Source organism: Condylostylus longicornis, unplaced genomic scaffold, assembly GCF_029603195.1.
Source record: "Condylostylus longicornis isolate FDR11 unplaced genomic scaffold, ASM2960319v2 ptg000135l, whole genome shotgun sequence".
Lineage (NCBI taxonomy): Eukaryota > Metazoa > Arthropoda > Insecta > Diptera > Dolichopodidae > Condylostylus > Condylostylus longicornis.
In genome coordinates this window covers 12,766,712-12,787,365 of record NW_026578103.1, presented here as the reverse complement: position 1 = coordinate 12,787,365, position 20,654 = coordinate 12,766,712, and the positions used below count along the sequence as shown (strand labels likewise).

At 24.8% G+C, this 20,654-nt stretch overlaps 3 protein-coding genes across 6 annotated transcripts; 2 read left to right on the top strand and 1 right to left on the bottom strand.

Annotated features, from left to right (window-relative positions):
- Positions 1–76: 76 nt before the first annotated feature.
- LOC129615351 (homogentisate 1,2-dioxygenase) lies at positions 77–4,020 on the top strand. Its single transcript, XM_055530506.1, has 9 exons — positions 77–169; positions 1,554–1,701; positions 1,794–1,915; positions 2,067–2,371; positions 2,467–2,597; positions 2,730–2,848; positions 3,335–3,497; positions 3,559–3,740; positions 3,807–4,020. Exons 1-9 carry the CDS (start codon positions 155–157, stop codon positions 3,933–3,935), a joined length of 1,314 nt encoding a protein of 437 aa, XP_055386481.1. The 5' UTR covers positions 77–154; the 3' UTR covers positions 3,936–4,020.
- Positions 4,021–11,442: 7,422 nt separating this feature from the next.
- Positions 11,443–19,579, bottom strand: LOC129615019 (zinc finger-containing ubiquitin peptidase 1-like). Of its 4 annotated transcripts, none has more exons than XM_055530060.1 (10): positions 19,417–19,579; positions 14,876–15,252; positions 13,623–14,364; positions 13,352–13,563; positions 12,877–13,286; positions 12,671–12,819; positions 12,489–12,617; positions 12,196–12,415; positions 11,760–11,971; positions 11,443–11,701 (listed from the first exon to the last, which is right to left on the bottom strand). In XM_055530060.1, exons 2-10 carry the CDS (start codon positions 15,148–15,150, stop codon positions 11,657–11,659), a joined length of 2,394 nt encoding a protein of 797 aa, XP_055386035.1. In that variant the 5' UTR covers positions 15,151–15,252; positions 19,417–19,579; the 3' UTR covers positions 11,443–11,656. The 4 variants fall into 4 exon arrangements, with proteins under 4 accessions (XP_055386035.1, XP_055386037.1, XP_055386036.1 ...); XM_055530062.1 differs by lacking the exon at positions 19,417–19,579 and adding an exon at positions 15,774–15,830; XM_055530061.1 differs by lacking the exon at positions 19,417–19,579 and adding an exon at positions 15,338–15,551.
- Positions 17,324–19,448, top strand: LOC129615020 (glutaryl-CoA dehydrogenase, mitochondrial). The gene is made up of 6 exons (XM_055530064.1): positions 17,324–17,396; positions 17,455–17,588; positions 17,644–17,679; positions 17,742–17,876; positions 18,122–18,355; positions 18,410–19,448. Exons 2-6 carry the CDS (start codon positions 17,537–17,539, stop codon positions 19,213–19,215), a joined length of 1,263 nt encoding a protein of 420 aa, XP_055386039.1. The 5' UTR covers positions 17,324–17,396; positions 17,455–17,536; the 3' UTR covers positions 19,216–19,448.
- Positions 19,580–20,654: the final 1,075 nt, after the last annotated feature.

The following is a 20,654-nucleotide window of genomic DNA, read 5'->3' as shown; positions in this document are numbered from 1 at the left end:
ATACATATGTGCATATGTATATATTATAACGTTTCAATTATAGAATATAATATATAGAATAATATTTAAAAGCACAGCATAGTGAAGTTTCAGTTAGTATATTTTTCACAGTCAATTTGAACGCTAAAATCAACTAGGATTTCTTAAAAAAAATATGAGTGATTACAAGGTAAGTTTAGTTTTTTGACTAGAAAGATAAAATAAAGTATAATACATACGTAAGTATAATATATAAGTAACAAGTATATAGTATAAAAAAATCATACTAAAACGTTTTCATTTAATTTAAAAGAAAAATGTTATTTGAACTTTTAAGTTTCTAAAATAGTTTTCAAGTAATTGTTAATATTTAATAACCAAATATCTATAATTTTGAAATTTAATATATTTACATACATATATATGTATACGCATTCATCTCTTAAATTAAAATTTTTCAAACTTTTCAAACAGCTACTTATTGTTTTTTAAATGAATCCGTTTTTGTAAACTGTTTAAGAAATATATGCAATGTAAATTTATTTATAGGAATTTTACTAAAACCAAACTAATCTACAGATCTATATATTTTATTCAATAATTAATTATTAAATCTCACTATTAGTAAAAATGCAAGTCCTAAAGTTGCAAAATGTATTGCTGAATAATTCAAATTGTAAGTTATACATACATATATATGTATTTATAAATATTATGTACATATGAGCATGAAGCTCTTACCTCTTGCATCGAAACAAAATTATCAAAAACGTAATTTTGTTTATTATCATGTGTACATAAATATATACATATGTACAGTATAAGTAATATATATTAAATAAATTTGATGATTTCTTTTAGCAACAGAATATTTTGATCTTAAAAACCAGTTTTAATTTAAATTATCTAGTTATTTATTCAAAAATTTTGTTTACTCATTTTCATATGAGTTTCTTATTCAGTTGTTTTGATAACACCTGAATATATCAAGAACGACTTTGAAAATTATAAATGCATTTTAAACCATTAAAAATATGTAATAAAAGTGTATAAGTATGTATGTATATACAATTTGTTACCTATTTGCAAATTATGTACTTACATACATACATATATAAATATAAATGTACGTACATATTATTGTAAATTTCATTTTGCAAAATAAATTTATCGAAAAACATTTCACTTTTTCCTATGCCATTTGTTCTTACAAATTATAATGGAAATTCTTTTGAATGTTACTTTGAAGATTTTTCAAATTTACATTGCATTTATGCGTGTAATATAAATTTATTTATTAAAAACATTCTCATTTTAAAATATTATAATAATACTATCGAAGCCTGCGCTATCGAAAATCTAATAATGCCATCGATACTAAAATTGCAAAAATAAAATGTTGTTCAGAAACGAAACAGATAACTACAGCACTTATGATATCTGAAATATCCGAAATATTACATGCATGCACATGCATACATACATACACATATATTATATTCTATACCCTATACTATTTTCTTCTACAATTTTATATCAAAAATTTTTGAATTTGAAAACAACTGCCGTTATAGTATCAATCTGGCTTTGGATCGCATTTCTCTTCAGAAGACAATAGGTGCCCAGGTGCTTTGCCCAAAGGACAAAATTCACCACAGGTATGTCCATATGGATTATATGCAGAACAACTTTCTGGATCAGCTTTTACGGCGCCTCGCACAGGTAAATAGTATAACTGTAAATAGTTTCAATACTAAACAGATACAAAATATTTTCATATTTTTCCGAATTTTATCATTTCAAACAACAAATAGAAAACACCAGAACTTGGTTATATCGAATTAGACCAAGTGTAGTTCATGAACCATTTAAAAGGTATGATGTTTCCAAAAACTTAACCCACAACTGGGATGAACAATATCCCAACCCAAATCAGGTGAGATTCATTTTTTACATATACACATAATATAAAGTGCAGAATTTAAATATAATTTAAATACTGAAGCAAAACCAAAATTAAAAAAGAAAGACAAATTTTTTTAATTAAAAATTTAAAATTTTAAATATTATGTAATCTGAAATTTCAGATGAGATGGAAACCGTTCGACATGCCCAAAGAAACTGAAAAATATGATTTCACACAAGGTTTGCATACAATTTGTGGTGCTGGTAATCCAAGAGATCGACATGGTCTTGCAATTCATGTTTACACATGTAACGTTTCTATGATTGATTCAGCATTTTATAACAGTGATGGTGATTTCTTGATAGTTCCACAATGTGGAGTGCTTGATATAACAACAGAATTTGGTAAAATGAAAGTGAAACCAAATGAAATTTGTGTAATTCAACAAGGCATGAGATTCAACGTTAAAATTGAAGGACCTTCAAGGTAGATAAAAAATAATACTTGATCTAAAATACAATTAATTTTAACTTCCAAAATATATTTTTTAATGAAATTTTTAAATAAAAACAAAATTTAAGGGGATATATTTTGGAAGTTTATAACAATCATTTCAAGTTACCTGATTTGGGTCCAATTGGAGCGAATGGTTTAGCGAATCCCCGAGATTTTGAAACACCTACGGCTTGGTTTGAGGATAAAAATGTTGAAGGTAAATTATAAATATAGTTGTATGAATTTTTTAATATTATATGCATATGTAATAAAAAAACTATTTCAAATTTAATAAAATATATATGTATGTACATATGTATAATTATCTAAATTTTTGTTATTTTCGTAGACTATAAAATAATATCGAAATTCCAAGGTATGTTATTTGTTGGGAAGCAAGATCATTCACCTTTTGACGTTGTTGCATGGCATGGAAACTATGTACCTTTCAAATATGATTTACAAAAGGTAAATTTATTTTAAAGCTTGACAAAAATTCTTTAATAGTGCATATCAAGATGAATTACTTTTTACTTTTGTTTAATATTTCATCTGGTTGAGTTCAAGCTCTTGAGTATAGTACTAAAAGCCAGTTATAACAGTTAATTTAAAATATTACATTGTTTTGCCATTTACAGAAATCACATAAAAATAAATAAATAATTAAACGCAAATTTTATAATTTTATAAACAAGGGTAAATTTAGTAAAATAACAAAAGTACAATATAAATTAATAATATATTAAAAAAATTTATGTTAAATTATTTATATTTATATTATGTATGTACTTATTATTTATTAACGAATTAAAATGTGATATTTTTGATCCATTTAACAAATATTAATTCGCACAAATGAAGAGCCAAAAAACCGCTACTGAAATTTTAAATTAGTATAGTGTCTATTTTTGACCATTTAAAAAATAAAAAATAAATTAATACTTTGAATTTTAGTTCATGGTTATTAATACAGTAAGTTTTGATCATTGCGACCCAAGTATTTTTACTGTGTTAACATGTCCAAGTCATAGACCAGGTACTGCTATTGCCGATTTTGTAATTTTCCCTCCAAGATGGTCAGTTCAAGAGCACACATTTCGACCACCGTACTATCATAGTATATTAAAAGCATCTATATAAAATGTATATAAATTATTTTAGACAAAAAATTATTTTAGGAAATTGTATGAGTGAGTTCATGGGATTAATTTTGGGAAAATATGAAGCTAAAGAAGATGGTTTTATGCCTGGTGGTGCCTCATTGCATTCAATAATGACTCCTCATGGTCCAGATGTTAATTGTTTCGAAGGAGCTTCGAATGCTATCCTAAAACCAGAAAGAGTTGCAGATGGAACACAGGTAAATTTAAATTTAAATTTTATAATAGCAAACGATTACCTATTAATACAAAAAAAAATTTTATAGGCCTTTATGTTTGAATCGTCTCTTAGTATGGCTGTGACTAAATGGGGCGAAGAAACATGCCAAAAATTGGATGCTTCATATTACAAATGTTGGCAAAATTTAAAAAAACACTTTTCAATGAATAAATAAGTAATTTTCATGTAAAAAATGTTTTTTTTTGTTTTTGTAATAAAGTGTTTTAAAATCTATAAAAGTGTTATAAATCTTTTCTTTCATGGAACTATAATATAAATTGTTAACGAAAAAAATTCTTAATAAGAGTTTAAAAAATATTCTAAAATAAACCGCCTGACTTGATGGTTACGAAAAATTTAATTGCCTTTATAATTCATTATTTTTGAATTATTTTAAAACACAAACTAAATAAATAAAATAATTATTTAATTGAAAATAATTTATATGGGATTTATTGTTAGCATATCACATAATATGTTTAGTCTAGTAAGCCTGCATAAATACAATATATGTATGTATGTTCAGATAATTAAATAAGGGTGTACAATAAAATGCATACAGAACTAAATTATCATCTAACAATATGTACAAGTAATTCAAAAGCAATATGTTTTTTAATTTAGTTAATAAATTATATCTAATATAATATAGCTGCATAACAATAAATTAATAAGAGATTTAATAAAAAAAATCCTAAACAATATTTTAAAGAAACTAGAGGATATACTTCAATTTGGAAACTGGTACAAAGCCATACTACAAAATATAAATAATAATAAAATAAAATGCAATATATGACGTAATACTGCCCAATATAAAAATTTTGATTAAGAATTTTTAAGGTTTTTGAGTCATAAATGTAATCGACTTTAAGTTATATTATTGTAATCAAAAAAAATATTTGTGTTTAATTGTTTAATTTTGAAGTTTATTGCAATAGAAAATAATACGTAGGTATCTAAAATATTGGACAAATAAGACGGAATGGTCCCCTATTTCATTCTATTATTATTTTTCAACTTTTACTTCTATTTTTAAATAAAAGAGATTTAGAGCGCGATCGCGTATCTCGCTATTTTACTCGCCTATGTTATATTTGGGTAAGAATTTGGAAAAGAATTTTTTCGAATTACTTATCTCGTTTTTTGTAAAATCTAATTATATAAAAATTTAATCATTATTTATTTACTTTGTTTTTCAAGGTGAATTGAAAAATGTGTAATGTTATTGAAAAAATTAAATATCCATTAGAAATTAGGAGAATTCTTATTTGGAAGTGAATAAAAAAGTAAAAAGTGAAATACACGGTTAAACTGTTAATTATATGGTTTAAAATTAATTAAATTAAAAAAATTTAATTATAAAATAAATAACATCGGAATACAATTCAATACAAGGTTTCAACAACAAAATTTGTTCAATAGCAAAAATAGGTAGAACTTTTCTAAATCATTTTCTCTATATTCCAAATGATTTTGAATTGTATTCGAATCCAAAGAGATTTATTAGTTCCGCGAATTACGAACTACATAAAATAAAAAACTAAATTCAAAGCTAAATTTTTAATTGTTGTTTCTTTCAACAACAAGAATTCATTAACCAAACTAGGGGAATCATTAAGGATTAAAAATTTTCTTTTTTACAAATTCTATTTTATACAAATTTTTTAACCTAAATTATTTTTTTGTTTCCATAAAGTTTTCTACGACTAAAAACTAAGATTATATAAATAATTGTTGCTTTATTCAAATTGCTAAACTACAAAAAAATTCTATAATGATGAACAAATAATTTTAATAAAACTCTTGCATAACAAAATAACGAATTTTTAAACTACTTTAATAACTGAAAATGGAGGAAAATAATAATAATTTAATATTTTTTATTTTTTGAAGAAATATTTGTTTTATTTTTGAAATTTATTTATTTCATTATATATGTATATATATATTTTTTTTATAATTAATTTATCTTTGTTTTAATAATTTTCTTGTTGCTTTTTAATTAACTTTTTAAACAGCGATCAGATCAGAAATATGAATATATTCTTTTAAAGAACAATTTAAAGAACTATTTTATACTCTTTTTTAATTTTTTATTTTTTAATTATTTATATATTAATTATAATTGTATGTTCTAATAAAATAATTGCAATTATAATGATATTAATTATTATAAGAATTAATGCAATTGTTCACATGTATCGATATACATATAAATATATGTAATTAATACATTAATTACATATATTTATGTAAACGTATATAAATTTATAAATTATTTTTTATACAATTTTTTATGCTGGAATAATGATCAAAATCATGTTTTAAATAGTTTTAATTTGGTTTTCTGCTTTTGCTTTTGGTTTTTCTTTTTTTTTTGCATTTTACTTTTAATTTTTTGCTAATAATTATGCTAATTAAGTGTATTTGTTTTTTAATCACATCTAAATGAAGTAAAAATAAAACAAATGTTTTTTTTTATACTTTTAATTTTTTTAGTTTAGTAAATACTGAATGGATGATTAAATATATAATATGTATAATACTTCTTTTTGTGTCAACATATACACAGGGTGATACAGTAATTCGAGCCTTGACATAATACCATCGTTTAGGGTATCGCAAATGAATAAAATTTTTGTTCAGATCTAGGAGTAAATCCTAATGGTTTCCGCGATACAAGGATTGTGACGAATTATCTTGAAATTTCTACTTGCTCAAGTTATTTTGCTTATGATTTTCCTTGCAAAAAATATTTAAACGTGCAATTTTCGGAAGGACTAGTTAATTTTTAAAAATCAACATCTTATTTAATATTGTATTTTATCTAATTCCTCTTTTTTACTTTTTTGATCATTTCGTACCATTAAGCTGTTAAAAAAAAATTTTAATTGTCCAGGAAAAAGTGTATAAAGGCAAAAATATTAACGCTATTCTTGGTTTCTATTAATTAAAAATGATTTAATTCGTGATTATTATTTATTTTTGGTGCCTTAAATGATCGTATATGTCATTGTACTGACTACTGAATAACCCTGCATATTTATATATATATATATATATATATATATATATATATTTATATATTTATATAACATATATACATATATATATTTATATATATAAATATATATTATTTTGTTTTTATTTTTTATTTATAATTTTAATAATTTAATCTAAATTTTCTAGCTAAATTTTATTTTTTTATTTTCAATATGAAGGCTAATTTTTTTTCTTGTGAATTACTTTAAATTAAAATTGTAAAACTAATTGCTAAATGATTAAAAACTATAAATTCATTACTTTAATTTTTTTTTCGTTTTTTTATTTTAATTATTTTATACTATTAATATAAATTTGAGAACAAAACTTTTAAATTGAAATATTATAAAAATTTAATTTTTATAAATTTTGATAAATTTTTTTTTTTTTTTTTGTAAAAATATTACTAAGTAATTAAATTGTTTTTGTTTGTAATTTATTAATATAATTTATATATGAATATGTGTGTTTATGTATGTATATTACTTAAAATATTTTGTTAAATGTGCTGGTTATTAAATAACAATTTACTATAATTTCATGCAAAACGTGTTTTAAAAATAAAATAAATGTAAAAATAATTTACTAAAAATAAAATCAATTTAAAAATTTAGTTTTTTAAACTACATTTTTACTTATTTTTTTTGTTTTGCTTATAAATACTTTCAATATTGTATAACAGCAGGGGAGCTTGTGTTTGAAATAACAATTCAAGAAGCTATAATTTTAATAGCTTCTTTAATGAGTATTTTTAATTAGAATAATTCAATTCTCTTTCGTTAACATTGCGGACGAAATCAAGATAGAAATAATACCTGTATAATAGGAATTACAAAACAAAATAATTTTCAGCTGTATTCAAAATTCGTAGTTTATTGTAAATGTGGAATGCAAACTATATGAAATTTTTTTAAAATATATATCAAGATTTTGCAAGTTAATTATAATTTGAAAGAAAAATTGTATTGCTTTCTTATGTTTGTATTCTAAAAGAAAGATATATTGTCATAATTTAATCTTTTCGAAAAAAAAAATTCTTAAATATGATTTGAGCTTAAATCGTATCATATTTTTTTTAAATTTATACACATTTTAAATTTTTATACTATCATATGTATGTAATTTTTTATTTGATAAATAATTATTTCAATAAATAACCTAATCAACGTTTAGGGGAAAAATAAAATTGAAAAATTATTGCAAACAATGAGAAAGGAATAAATATCAAAAATATGCAAGTTTATACATATTCATAATACATATACAGAACAAATAATTTATTGAAAGTTTTCTTAACTCTCTTTCACCTAGATGAAATGCAACTGCTTTTAGCAAGATATCAATATAATTTGATTCTAATATACACCATTTACTGTTCTTTTTCATAAGTTATTGGAACGAACTACAAAAGAGCATACTGTTGTAGTTTACTTGTACTCAAACTTGTAAAACTGAATGAAGGAAGGCTAGTCCTTCATGTACCTATATAAATTAAATAAGATATGCAACACTAAAAATTTTTTAAATTTATTTATAATATGAATATTATAAGTATGTACATATATTGAACATACATATTATTATATTTGTTCTGCATACCAAAATAATTGAAACAAATTTATGGCAGTGTAGAAAGAAATTTTTTTGCTCAAAAATTTTTTTATTAGTCAATTAAATCCAAACCGACTGTTTTATCTTAAAAAAATATTTTTTTTTATAGAAAATAACAAGTTAAATTTCTTTATTTTTAAGAAATATCTGATTGCACTGAATTTGGCCAAAATCCTTTTTTTGTATATTAATAATATTATTTTAACACCACAATCAATTCAGTTAAAATATAAAATTTTGCCAAAATTGACTTTTACGAGCTTTGGTTCAGAAATAAATTTGATTATTAAAATAATAATCAGATGTTTTATTTTCTTTTGTTAGTAAGAATGGACATCACAAAGATGCTAAACTACATGAATTAAGTAAATCCCTTGTCGTACTTCTTTGCTTACAGTTAATAAATTTAATGTTAAATCTGCTAATAAATTTACTTTGCTTTTACAAATTTTGTTCAACTCCCATTCAAAATTAATAATACCAACGTTGTATTTACGAAACTACATTTAAAATTTCAGAATATTCATAGAATCCAAAATACCGGAACAAAAAATACCGTTTTTGATCAGCCACAAGAGTTCGACATCAAATTTTTGATTTATTTATTTGTTGTATGTATATAAAATAAAGCCATAGCACGAATATTTTAATACAAAAAATTAAGTGTTGTAAAAGTTTGTAAAAGAAAGGCTATTTATATATCGTTCTCTGTATGTTTTTACAAATTTGTTTTATTCACATTAAATTAACATTTATGTTTTTTTTAAATAGTCTGGTAAAATATTCACCTGTATTTTCTATGACGCTTCACATGACGTGATAGGATATTTTTTAAACAGATTGTAGTTATTAAAATAAAATCAATATTGAAATTTAAGGTACATACTGAAATAACAATATTAATCAAAAATATCCTTTCGCATGATGGTATGCGCCTTACAAAATACGGAGGACTATTTCAACGTGTAAGAAATTATTTAAGCTCTGATGGTTAGTGTATATTCAAAATATGCTCTATTAATTTCGCTTTTAAAATAGCTATAATAATATTAAACTTTTTATATTGTATTAAGTTTATTTATTGTATTTAAAATAATTTTTTTTTCCTTGCTTGTCGTAACTATAACTAATTATGAAATATATTGTACAATATTTAAATTAATGCAGCAGCATAAATGGTAATCTTATTTAAAATTCCCAGTATGTTTACATTTTAAGTTAAAGATTTTAATTTGTTAGATATGTTTTCCATTTAACGCACAAAAAAGTTAAATAAAAATTACAACTAAAATTTACTTCGACAGTAATTAAAAATCAATATCTACTCTTACACAAATATTGTTTTTTCCTTCAAAAGCTTTATAAATAATTACTTTTGCAAAATATAGTTTATGTATTCAATAACATAAGCTTGTATTATATTAATACTTTATGTCATAAATTGAATTTTTATTATAATAAATATTTAACAATATAATATTTCAGATATTTCATCAAATCTACAAAAATAAAATCATCTACATAGACAGTTTTGAATGAAATTCTGTTTATATTTTTTTAATTTTTTTATTATTATTTGTATATTATATTTATTAAAGGTACAGTTTAAAACGGTGATTTGCACTTCCTACGTTTATACGTAAAGTTAATTTCCATAATTCACTTCAAAAAAAACTATAACATATTTTACATAGTGAATATATATAATAATTCAAAGAACGGCGATCTATATTGCTGCATTGTTTTTATGATCCTTGAATTTGAATAAAAAATTTAATAAATTAATTTTGACTAGATATTAAACTTTGCGCATAAACATAGTAATTCTTAAAAAATCTTAAAGTTACTATAACTCTTTTTTTTTAAAGATTTACACAGACAAGCCTTGTAAAATTTTAACAAAAATAATAGATATTTTAGTAATATCAAATAGTACCTATTAAGAAAACTTTTCTTTGTTTTTCCTTAATTCTTACATAGTGAAGTAATCTAATTTTAATTTTGAAGCGACCTAAAAAGTAAATATGTACTTTTCTTAAACTTAAAAAAAATTAAGTGCACTTAAGTAATGGAAGAAGTGTTTTAATTTCAAACAGAAAATGAATGATCATCAATAAAATTTTTAGAACACAAAAAAATATTTTTTACCAATTTAAATATTTTTTAACATATTAATTTATTCTAAAATGTAAAATGTATTGTAAAGCTATTGCTAAAAACAAAATTTGAGCATAATTATATTTATGTTCTAAAAAAAATTCAAAAGCTTTCCAAGTTTATGAAATGGTCACTAATCAAGTCCATTTTTTAATATTTTTTTCCTTTAATTTTATTCACGTTTTTCAAATGCTTCGCGATTCTTTATTTTTATTATTTTTTTTTTGTTGTCAAAAGTAGAAACTGGCTTAAAAAAATTTAGCAATATTTGATTATGAAAAATGTATATATTGTGCTATAAAAATATATGTATGTACATATGTATTTAATTAATTGAATTAATGAATTTTATAAATTTTTGTAAATTTGTATTTAATAAATTTTATCTTATTTAAAATTTATTGGAAGAAATACATACTATTTTTTCAATCATATATACATATTTTTATGTTACGTATACATATTTAGTATATTATGAATATATATACATATACATAACATGCGTATGCTATATTTTTTATTTTGGAAACTTCAATTAGGTAAAAATATCTAACAATATGAAAAATTTTCAAAAATATTTGCCATCCCATCTCAAATTAATTCATTAAATATTGTAGTTAATATAAAGACAATTGTTATAAAATCAATACTTGATTCTTCAGAGAAGTCTATTGATTTTATAACAGAAAAGACCTAACAAAGTTTGAGCATAAAAGCATTATAAAAACATGCGAAATATTGCGAAAAAAATTTATATATACAATTATCTGAAATTCTTATTATTAATATTCCAGTTGTGTATAATTTTATAATTTAAAAAATTTTTAACACTTTGTAAATGATTATTTTAATGATTATTTTTTTATTTAATTATTAGTAACTTTTTTCTAACTAAAACTAATTTTTCTTTTGTGAGAACTTAACTTTGTGTTCTAAAAATAAATTTTTCCTCTTATTCAAATAACTGCTTTTTTCATAACTTTTAATTTGAAATTATAATTTCTAACAAGTTAAAACTAAAATATTAACAAATTCTTGTAGTAACGTAATTATCTTATAGAAACCCAAAATTTTAAATATAAGTCAACGATCAGGTGGAATTCGTAATGATCTCAGCACTTTGCTAGCCTTAAAGTAAAACAATAATTAAAATATAAATTATAGACATAAATAAAATATTTCTCACTTGATATTGTTCTTCTGTTTCTATTAATCCTTTGACAGCAACAATTTGATATTGTGGTGCTCTCATGGCAGATGGTCCTCTTCGAATCAGTCTTAAGGAGTCTTGTGAAGACCCTAAAGCAGCTACTTGTCTTGGCCCATGACTTGGATCTAATACTAATAAGGTTAAACCCGATACCCTTTGTTCTATACCTATGATTGTTCTGGAGTGACCTAAACATTAGTAAAATAATAAAAAAATATGTATTAAGAATAATAAACGTATATTTCTATTATGTTGTATAAGAGAATTTAGTGTTTCTAATGTCATGTTTAATCATAATACAAAATTCGTTTCATTAAAAAAAATAAGGATTGAATAAGTTTCTTTCCAATCAAATAGAAACTTTAATACTTTAGGTACTAAAGAGAGCTTATTAGAAATAAATAATTCCTACCTTGATGTTGTAAATATAAAGGTGGAGTATGAACACGTGGTTCATCAAAATATTGAAAAACCCAATTAAAAAGCTCTGGGTGCCTTCCATCCGATGAAGTTGGACGATGAAAATCAATCAATTGGCAATTAATCCTTAACCAGGAAAGAACTGTTACTACTTCTGTAGCACCAATCCATTTTCGGGTGTTATAAAGTTTGCAACCTAATTGTTCAGAGCCCTTTAAAGTCAATTAAAATTTTTATTCATTTTATTTCATTTTGAAAACTTAAAAAGAATTTCTTTTTAAGTACCTGCACGTCAAACCCTTGATTCCAAGCAGCTTCGACCATTTTTTGTAATCGAGAAATACTGGGCATAGCAGTCCTGGATGGTCCATGATTCCCCCAAGCGGAGTAAATAGCTTCATTATATGTTGTATTCTGCGAATGATAAGTATTAAGACTAATTAAAACATAACTTTTTTGATTTATACTTGTAATAATGATGACAGAAGCATTTGCAAGTTCCTGTAGCCACAACCCCATCCTTTATCTCCGTAACTGGAGGCATAATGATCAACAAAAGAGCACACCAACGATTTCATGACGCCAGGAGACGAAGAAGAAAGCGATAACACTCGGGCTACAATTATATTAACTTTTCAAAAAACTACTCATGTGTGTCAGCATAATTTTTTACCTGCAACCGATTTGGTGCAAGACGTACAATCGTCAATCCCATGTGACTCCGCTGCCCTTAAACCTACCTGTCGTTCGTAATAATCAGCTACACTCATTTCACCTGCATAAACTGCTCGCTGCATTGCCGCTGCAGATTGTTCACGAAAATTGCCTTGATCATCCATACCATATTGAGCTCTTAACATTTCAAACTCCCGTTGTTCTCTCAATTTTTGTGCCTGCTTTTCTAAATCTGTGTCGAAATTAATATTTTTGGGTGATTTCGTAAAATGACCTTCAATGTGCAATTCCATTTCTTGAGGCTTCATATTATCTAATGATATATTGCAGACAGGACATATACTACCATTATGACATAAGTTGAATTGATTTTCTGTTGTATTTGGCTTTCCAGGACTTAAAATATCCCTAAAAAGCAGTTTTACATGAAATAAAAATCTTAATTTTTAAATTTTTTTGCCTTTTAAATGTACCTGTGCTCGATGTTGACATGTAATTCTAAATCTGATGATGAGTCAAATAATCTTAAACATATTGGACATTGTAAAGCGTTTAAGGTACCAAAATGATTGTTCGAAGATGCGGAAGATCCATTCACTCCAGGGCTCAATGGATCAAAGTGGGAACGATTAATATGTTCTTCCAAAATATTTGCATTGTCAGAAGTATATGGACACAAGGGACACTAAAAAGAAAATAGTAATTCAATAAAAAAAAATTAAACAATGTAAAGAGCAACTTTACTTGCAAAGGACTTAATTTTTTTGTTGCCGGCGAATTACTCTTTAATTTTAATCCAAGTTGTGATCTAGATGGTGAGCCGCTACTTCCACCGCCACCTCCGCTATTGTTAGTGGAATTACCACCAGACAAACTATTATTTCCATAATCATATCCATTCATATAATCTCTGCAACCATTACTACTGCTATTACTATTGTTACTATTAATGCTGCTGTTACTGCTGCTAGCACCACCGTTCATATCACAGTTTCTGTTAGTTTCATTTGCTAATTTAAATTGCTGTTGATGTTGATGTTTCGAATTAGAAAAATTTTGCGAATTAAAATTATTCGAACACGACGGTTTTAATTGATTATTTGAATTAGTGTTGTTAGAATTATTCAAAACATTAGACGGCTGTTTTAACACATTATCTAAACTCGCTGATGATATTCGATTTGAGTTTAAATTTCCTGAACTGGCATGATTTGTTGCTGCTGTTATTATTGCAGAGTTAATTGATTGTTGCTGTTTTTGGGTTTGCTTACTATTGGTTGACAATGTTGTTACAGAAAATTTGGTTTTTGTTTTGGTTGGTTGAGTTTCCGATTTTACATCTGCAGAAGCGTTGTTTGAATTGTTGATAATAGAAACTGCACCATTCAACCTGTTATGACCATGATGATGATGGCTATGCGAAGAGCAATGTGAATGAGTTATACACATTTTACTTTCCGATATTGAATCTGAATCACCATCCACGCTTTAATTAATGGAACAAAAGATTCAATTTTATTAAAACTGATACAAAATATTCAAATACTAGCATGCATATAAATATTTAATTTCCCAATATCGACTTTTAATAATCATAAAAGCATCTTATTTTTTCATATCACCATTTTTTATCTTAAATTATGGTATGTATAAAATTAATAATATAGGCTTCAGTTATTGTGATATTATATATTTCAAAAAACTTTAAATCAAATTTAAATTTAATTTAATAGCTTTTTTGAAAAAAATTTAATTGTTAGTCATCAAACTGTATCAAAATAGTTTAATACATATATTTATTAATATTAATGTTATACATCTATGTACATACATATGTAGATAGGTCGATAAGTTATTTGTAAAATAACGATATACAAAACGTTATCTCATATTTAAAATTATGTTTATGTATGTGAGTACCCTCATATTCATGTACGTTGTAAGTTGATTTTGTTTTTTCATTAAATGTTTTTAAAACATTTCACTAGACTACTTACCTTGGACTTTGATCATCAATAAAATTCATTAATTCATTTTCTGGTGTCAAATAATCTAAATGGGCTTGGTTCACGTGTAGAAGGAGCTCAGCAGGAATAACTCCACTAAAACCACAAAATGGACATTGGGCATTACCCTCAACATGACAAGTTCTTGTATGTTCTCTCATATACTCATCAGATAAACCAGTCATTCCACATATTTCACAGCAATGTTCTTGTGACGAAACGTAGCAAGCCCCTGCGTCATCATCATCATCATCACGATGGGACATTATTTAACCTTTATTTTAATTTTTTTTTTCAGTGTTTACAAATTAAAACGACAAGTAAAAACACACTGTTACGTGATCAATTACATAGGTATATTGTTGATCCTGAAAAATCAATTTAATCACATTTAGTTAAATTTTTTTTTTGTTTTTTTGTAAGAATTAATTTAAAAATATTTTTTTCTTTTACTTTATAGTTTAATTACAATTTATAACAAAAGCACAAGAAAAAAAATAACAGTTTAACATTTTATAGGTTAAATCGATAACAAAGTTTTTTACGATTTCCTTGAAATTTTTTCTCTACTAAAAGCAAAAAATTTTCTTCCTGGTTAAGGATACTTAATGCAGGAAAATATCACGTTCTTTTTTTCTTTTTTACAAAAAACGACAAAACTATATTTATTCAGCTTTAAATTTTATTCAAATAAATATTAAATTACACATTTTAAAAGGTACTAATCTCTTTTTAAATAAAACATAACAAAAGAAAATTTAATCCTTTAATTAAGGAAAAACTTTTTTTAACGTTTCGTTTTTTTAACTTCGTTAGCGATTATTGGTTTCATAATGTCAGAAAAAATGAAAAAATTTGACAGAAATTTAAATAAGGAAAAAGGACCTACAAATTTTTCTTTCTTTTTTTTTTGTTTTTTCTTTTTTCTTATACATGTGTTTTTAAGGTAAATGTTCTAAAATGTTAAATCCCTACCAAAACCCTAAAAAGGACGAAAAATAAACACAATTTTTAGGGATAAAGAAGCGCATGTTCTAAGAAAAATATTTTTAAGTTTATTTCAAAAATTATTATTTAGTGCTATATAGAAAAAGTACTATTTAATTATTAAAAGTACTTTTTATGTTGAAGAAATTTAAAATTAGCAAACTTTAAATAACACAGTCAATATTACAAGTATTTAATCTTATTAGACATCTATCTCGTATGTATGCACACACTGTATATCAAATATGTAGGTAAACAAAAAATAAAATATATGTACAAGGAAATATAGACATACATACATTATGTGGAATGTACTACAAGCAGGGGGTACTTTTCGCTTAAAATTTTGAATTATTTAGATGTAATTTATTTGATATTTAAATCTATTTAAACAAATTTTAAAAAAATAGTCTAATTCTGTCTACAGAATGTTTAAATACATATATACATTTTTTTTTATAATTATTTTAAAAACATTTAAAAACTTGTCATTTGTTGCTAGTTAAATTATAAATTTTTTTTTATATCCTGCCTAACAAGTCCGTGTAAAAAAATTTGCTTTTGAATAACAAAAGTTTTACCTTAGTTCTGTTGCAAAATTTATTTATTCTTACATTTTAAATTTTATTTACATAATGTTTGTAGATAAAAATGATATTTTTTATGATTTGATAATTAGAATTCCTTTTTTTAAAAAAATAACATATTAAAAAATATACTGTTACAGTTTCGACATCAATTTTAACCCTCTGGTTTAAAGTTTGAACTACTTACATATTTTTTTACATGGTATAAATTGAAAAATTTAACTTTCCATATATAAAAGAGACATTGTGAACGAAACGAAACGCAATAATCAAAATTCACGTAAAAATGTTAGTTTAACCTACATATGAACTACTGAATTCAAAGCTTACGCATTGTAAAAAAGTTATTTGCTAAAAAATTAGAGAAACATTTTGTTAATACATACATATAGTAGGTATGTCAACGTGTTTTATGAGAAGAGCCCATAATACGGAAAACGTATTATACATACCATAAATAGTTTTTACGATACTTATATGTATGTATGTATGATGTGTTTGGCCATTATCAAAAACGACGTTGATGACATGTACATAATATGTATGTAGATATAAAGTAGAAGGTCGAATAAAATAAATAATATTATTACATATTGTAAAACCTAAAATGTCAGAAAAAATACATTGCGCAATTGAATTTTAAAACTTAATCTGATTTTGAGATAAGCCTGGAATTTTAAAAAGTCGATGCCTATACACTCTTTTTTTGTTTTGTGTTTTTTTATGCACTGTAAACTTTCCTCCTCAATTTTCATCATAAAGTACTTACAACAGAAGCAGTTACTTTTCCAATGTTAAAAATTAAACACATGAAATATCACATGTTTAGGCGTTTTGACGTTTTCTTATCAGTAGGTAGGTACTTAATTTATACATGTAAACATAATTGCACACATTTTGGAGATACGATTTAATTTTCATTTTGATAATTTAAATAAGTGCGTTATACCAAAAAATTCAAAATCATAAATCTTCTAAAAATCTTTTATTTTTTAGGTAAACTCAAATTATATTTAATATTTAAACACTGCGGACTTATATTAATAAATTGAAAATATCAACATTTCATTCCTTTATCATGCTTTTACAAAAACTGAGCAGATTTTCACAACATTTAAAATCGACGATTGGTTTGTAAATTTTTTTGCATGTCTGTATAATATTCTTAAAAATATTAACTTTTAGTAAGTCCACGTCTTTTCTCAACAAAACATGAACTTCGTAAGTTTTGTGAACAAAATTATGAAAACTTAAAAATGGAACTATTATCAATATATTTACAGCAACGTATAAATGGGATGATCCTTTGAATTTGGAATCGCAACTAACTGAAGATGAAATTTCCATTCGAGATTCTTTCCGTTCCTATTGTCGAGAAACTCTCCTGCCACGAGTTACGCTAGCTAATCGAAATGAAGGTGAAAGATACCAACATAATTTAAGATAATTTTATTGATACCATTTAAAATGATTTTCATAATTTGTTTTCAAGGTTAAGACGGCGTGACGCGAATTATCTTATTAGAAAAAGAAAGCTAGTGCTTTTTTAATTAAATGTATCTACCTAACTACATTTTTTTATTTTATACGAACAGTACATAAAAATATACTGAACTATAATGTGTAATCTATTAATAATTAGTGAACATTTAACAAATTTTAGTTTTTCATAAAGAAATTTTAACTGAGATGGGCTCTCTTGGTGCTTTGGGTTGTACATTGAAAGGCTATGGGTGCGCGAACGTATCTAATGTGGCTTATGGTCTCCTAACCAGAGAAGTAGAACGTGTAGATTCTTCCTATAGAAGTGCTTTAAGTGTCCAAAGTTCCCTGTCAATGGGTGCCATATATGATTATGGAAGCGATAAACAAAAAGAAAAATATCTTCCCAAAATGGGTAAGTTTATGTTACAAAACTAGTAGTTCCTTTACTCTTATTAAGTTTTTATAGCTGAAGGTAAGCTAATTGGATGCTTTGGCCTAACCGAACCAAATCATGGGAGTGATCCAGGTGGCATGGAAACAAGAGCCAAATATGAAAGCAAAACTAAAACTTACGTATTAAACGGAAGTAAAACATGGATAACTAATTCTCCAATAGCTGACATACTTATAATTTGGGCAAAATGTGAAGATAATAAAGTACGAGGTTTTATAATAGACCGCGAAGAATCAAATAAAGGATTGTCAACACCAAAAATTGAAGGAAAATTTTCTTTAAGGGCTTCAACTACTGGAATGATTTTAATGGATGATCTACATGTTCCTGAAGAAAATCTGTTACCTAAAGTAGAAGGTTTTCGAGGACCGTTTGGTTGTTTAAATAATGCCCGGTATGGAATTGCATGGGGTGCACTCGGCGCTGCTGAAGAGTGTTTATCTATAGCACGTCAATACACGTTAGACAGACATCAGTTTAAAAGACCTCTAGCTGCTAACCAAATTATACAAAAAAAATTCGCTAATATGTCTACTGAAATCACTCTTGGCTTACATGCTTGCTTACAAGTTGGTAGATTAAAAGACAAAAAACAACATACACCAGAAATGATATCAATGATAAAAAGAAATAATGCAGGAAAAGCTTTAGAAATTGCAAGGATTGCAAGAGATATGTTAGGGGGAAATGGTATTTCAGATGAGTATCATGTTATTAGACATGTTATGAATTTAGAGGCGGTGAATACATACGAAGGAACTCATGATATTCACGCTCTGATTTTAGGACGAGCTATAACCGGCATAGGAGCATTCTAATATTTCTATTGAAAATTTTCTTATAAACGAATACATCTATGCCTTATTTTGCAAATTTTTACTAAATTTCAAATATAAAATGTTCTGAACTAGCTAGGTATTGTTCAAATTTGAGATTACTTTAAATATGTTTGAATATATGTTATAGTAAACACATAACTAAACACTAAATAAACTTTTTCAAATACAAGAAACGTGTACCCGTGTGTATGTACATAAATTCAAATGTTTGTTTTCCAAGTTTTAACTGATATACATACATACTTATTCACAATATGAAATTTTTTTCTTAATCAAACATTTATAATATAATTAAATCTTATTAAAAATTACTTTTTCATAAAATAACAATGAATTTTATATATAATAATAGCAAATAAATAGCGCGGAAAATTAATTTAAAAGAAACACAACTGAACAGTAAACTGCAATCTGCAATTTGTCATCTGCGTTCATGTCATAGACCATTAAATGATTAGACCAGCAGTATTGTTTATATTTCTTTTTTTTCTCAGTGAGATTCTCTGTCAACCTATTCTCCGTAGTATACTTCCCTATAAGGTTTTGACAATCCAATTTTAGTATGCAACATATGTAAAAATTTTTAATTGCGATAAATCAAATTTTACAAATCGAGCGATTGTACAAATCAAAATCTTGTACATAATGAAGCATTGTAAAACTAAATCGTACTCGAAATATTCAAACTTGGATTGTTGAAATTGATTGAAAATTTGATTTGATCTAATTTTCTTTTATTTTAGCTGCTCTTTTATTATTGTAATTAAAAATTAAAATAAAACAAAATATAAAGCAGATCGAAAATTTTAGTACTCACCATACTGTCAAAAAATTAAATGAAAAATAAAGAAAATTTATATTTTTCTCATTCAAATTTTGATCATTCCAACATATATCGTACAATTTTGCTTGATTTGGAAACCCTGCCAAATACCACAGATTGCTCGAGTATTATTTAGATATACGAGTAAATCGTATATTGTTACACATATTCTGCTATTTTCTCTGATAGGACCTTGTTAAAAAGTAATTTGGTTTGTAGAATAGAATTTCAAATTTCGATATTGATTTTTTATTCAAAAAATTACAATTTTTTAATAGCAACGCATCATATCAAGGTTATATCTGCAATGAAATATGATAGCTGTTTACATACCAAACTGCAATTATTCGAAAGAGCTCAGGCTTTGCGCCAAAATTTAATAATTTCGCTAGAAAAGTTTTAAACTTTATAGAAATTAGCTGACCACCGTCCAAGCTCTCTTAAGAAACTAGTTTACTTTTAAGAAATCTGGTTAAATCTGTAGTGGATATAGCAATTTCTATTTTTTGCCTTCACACAAGATGTAAAGTTATTCTACTGTATAGTAAAATAATTTTCACTCAGAATTCTTCTTTAATACAAAAACACTCTCATG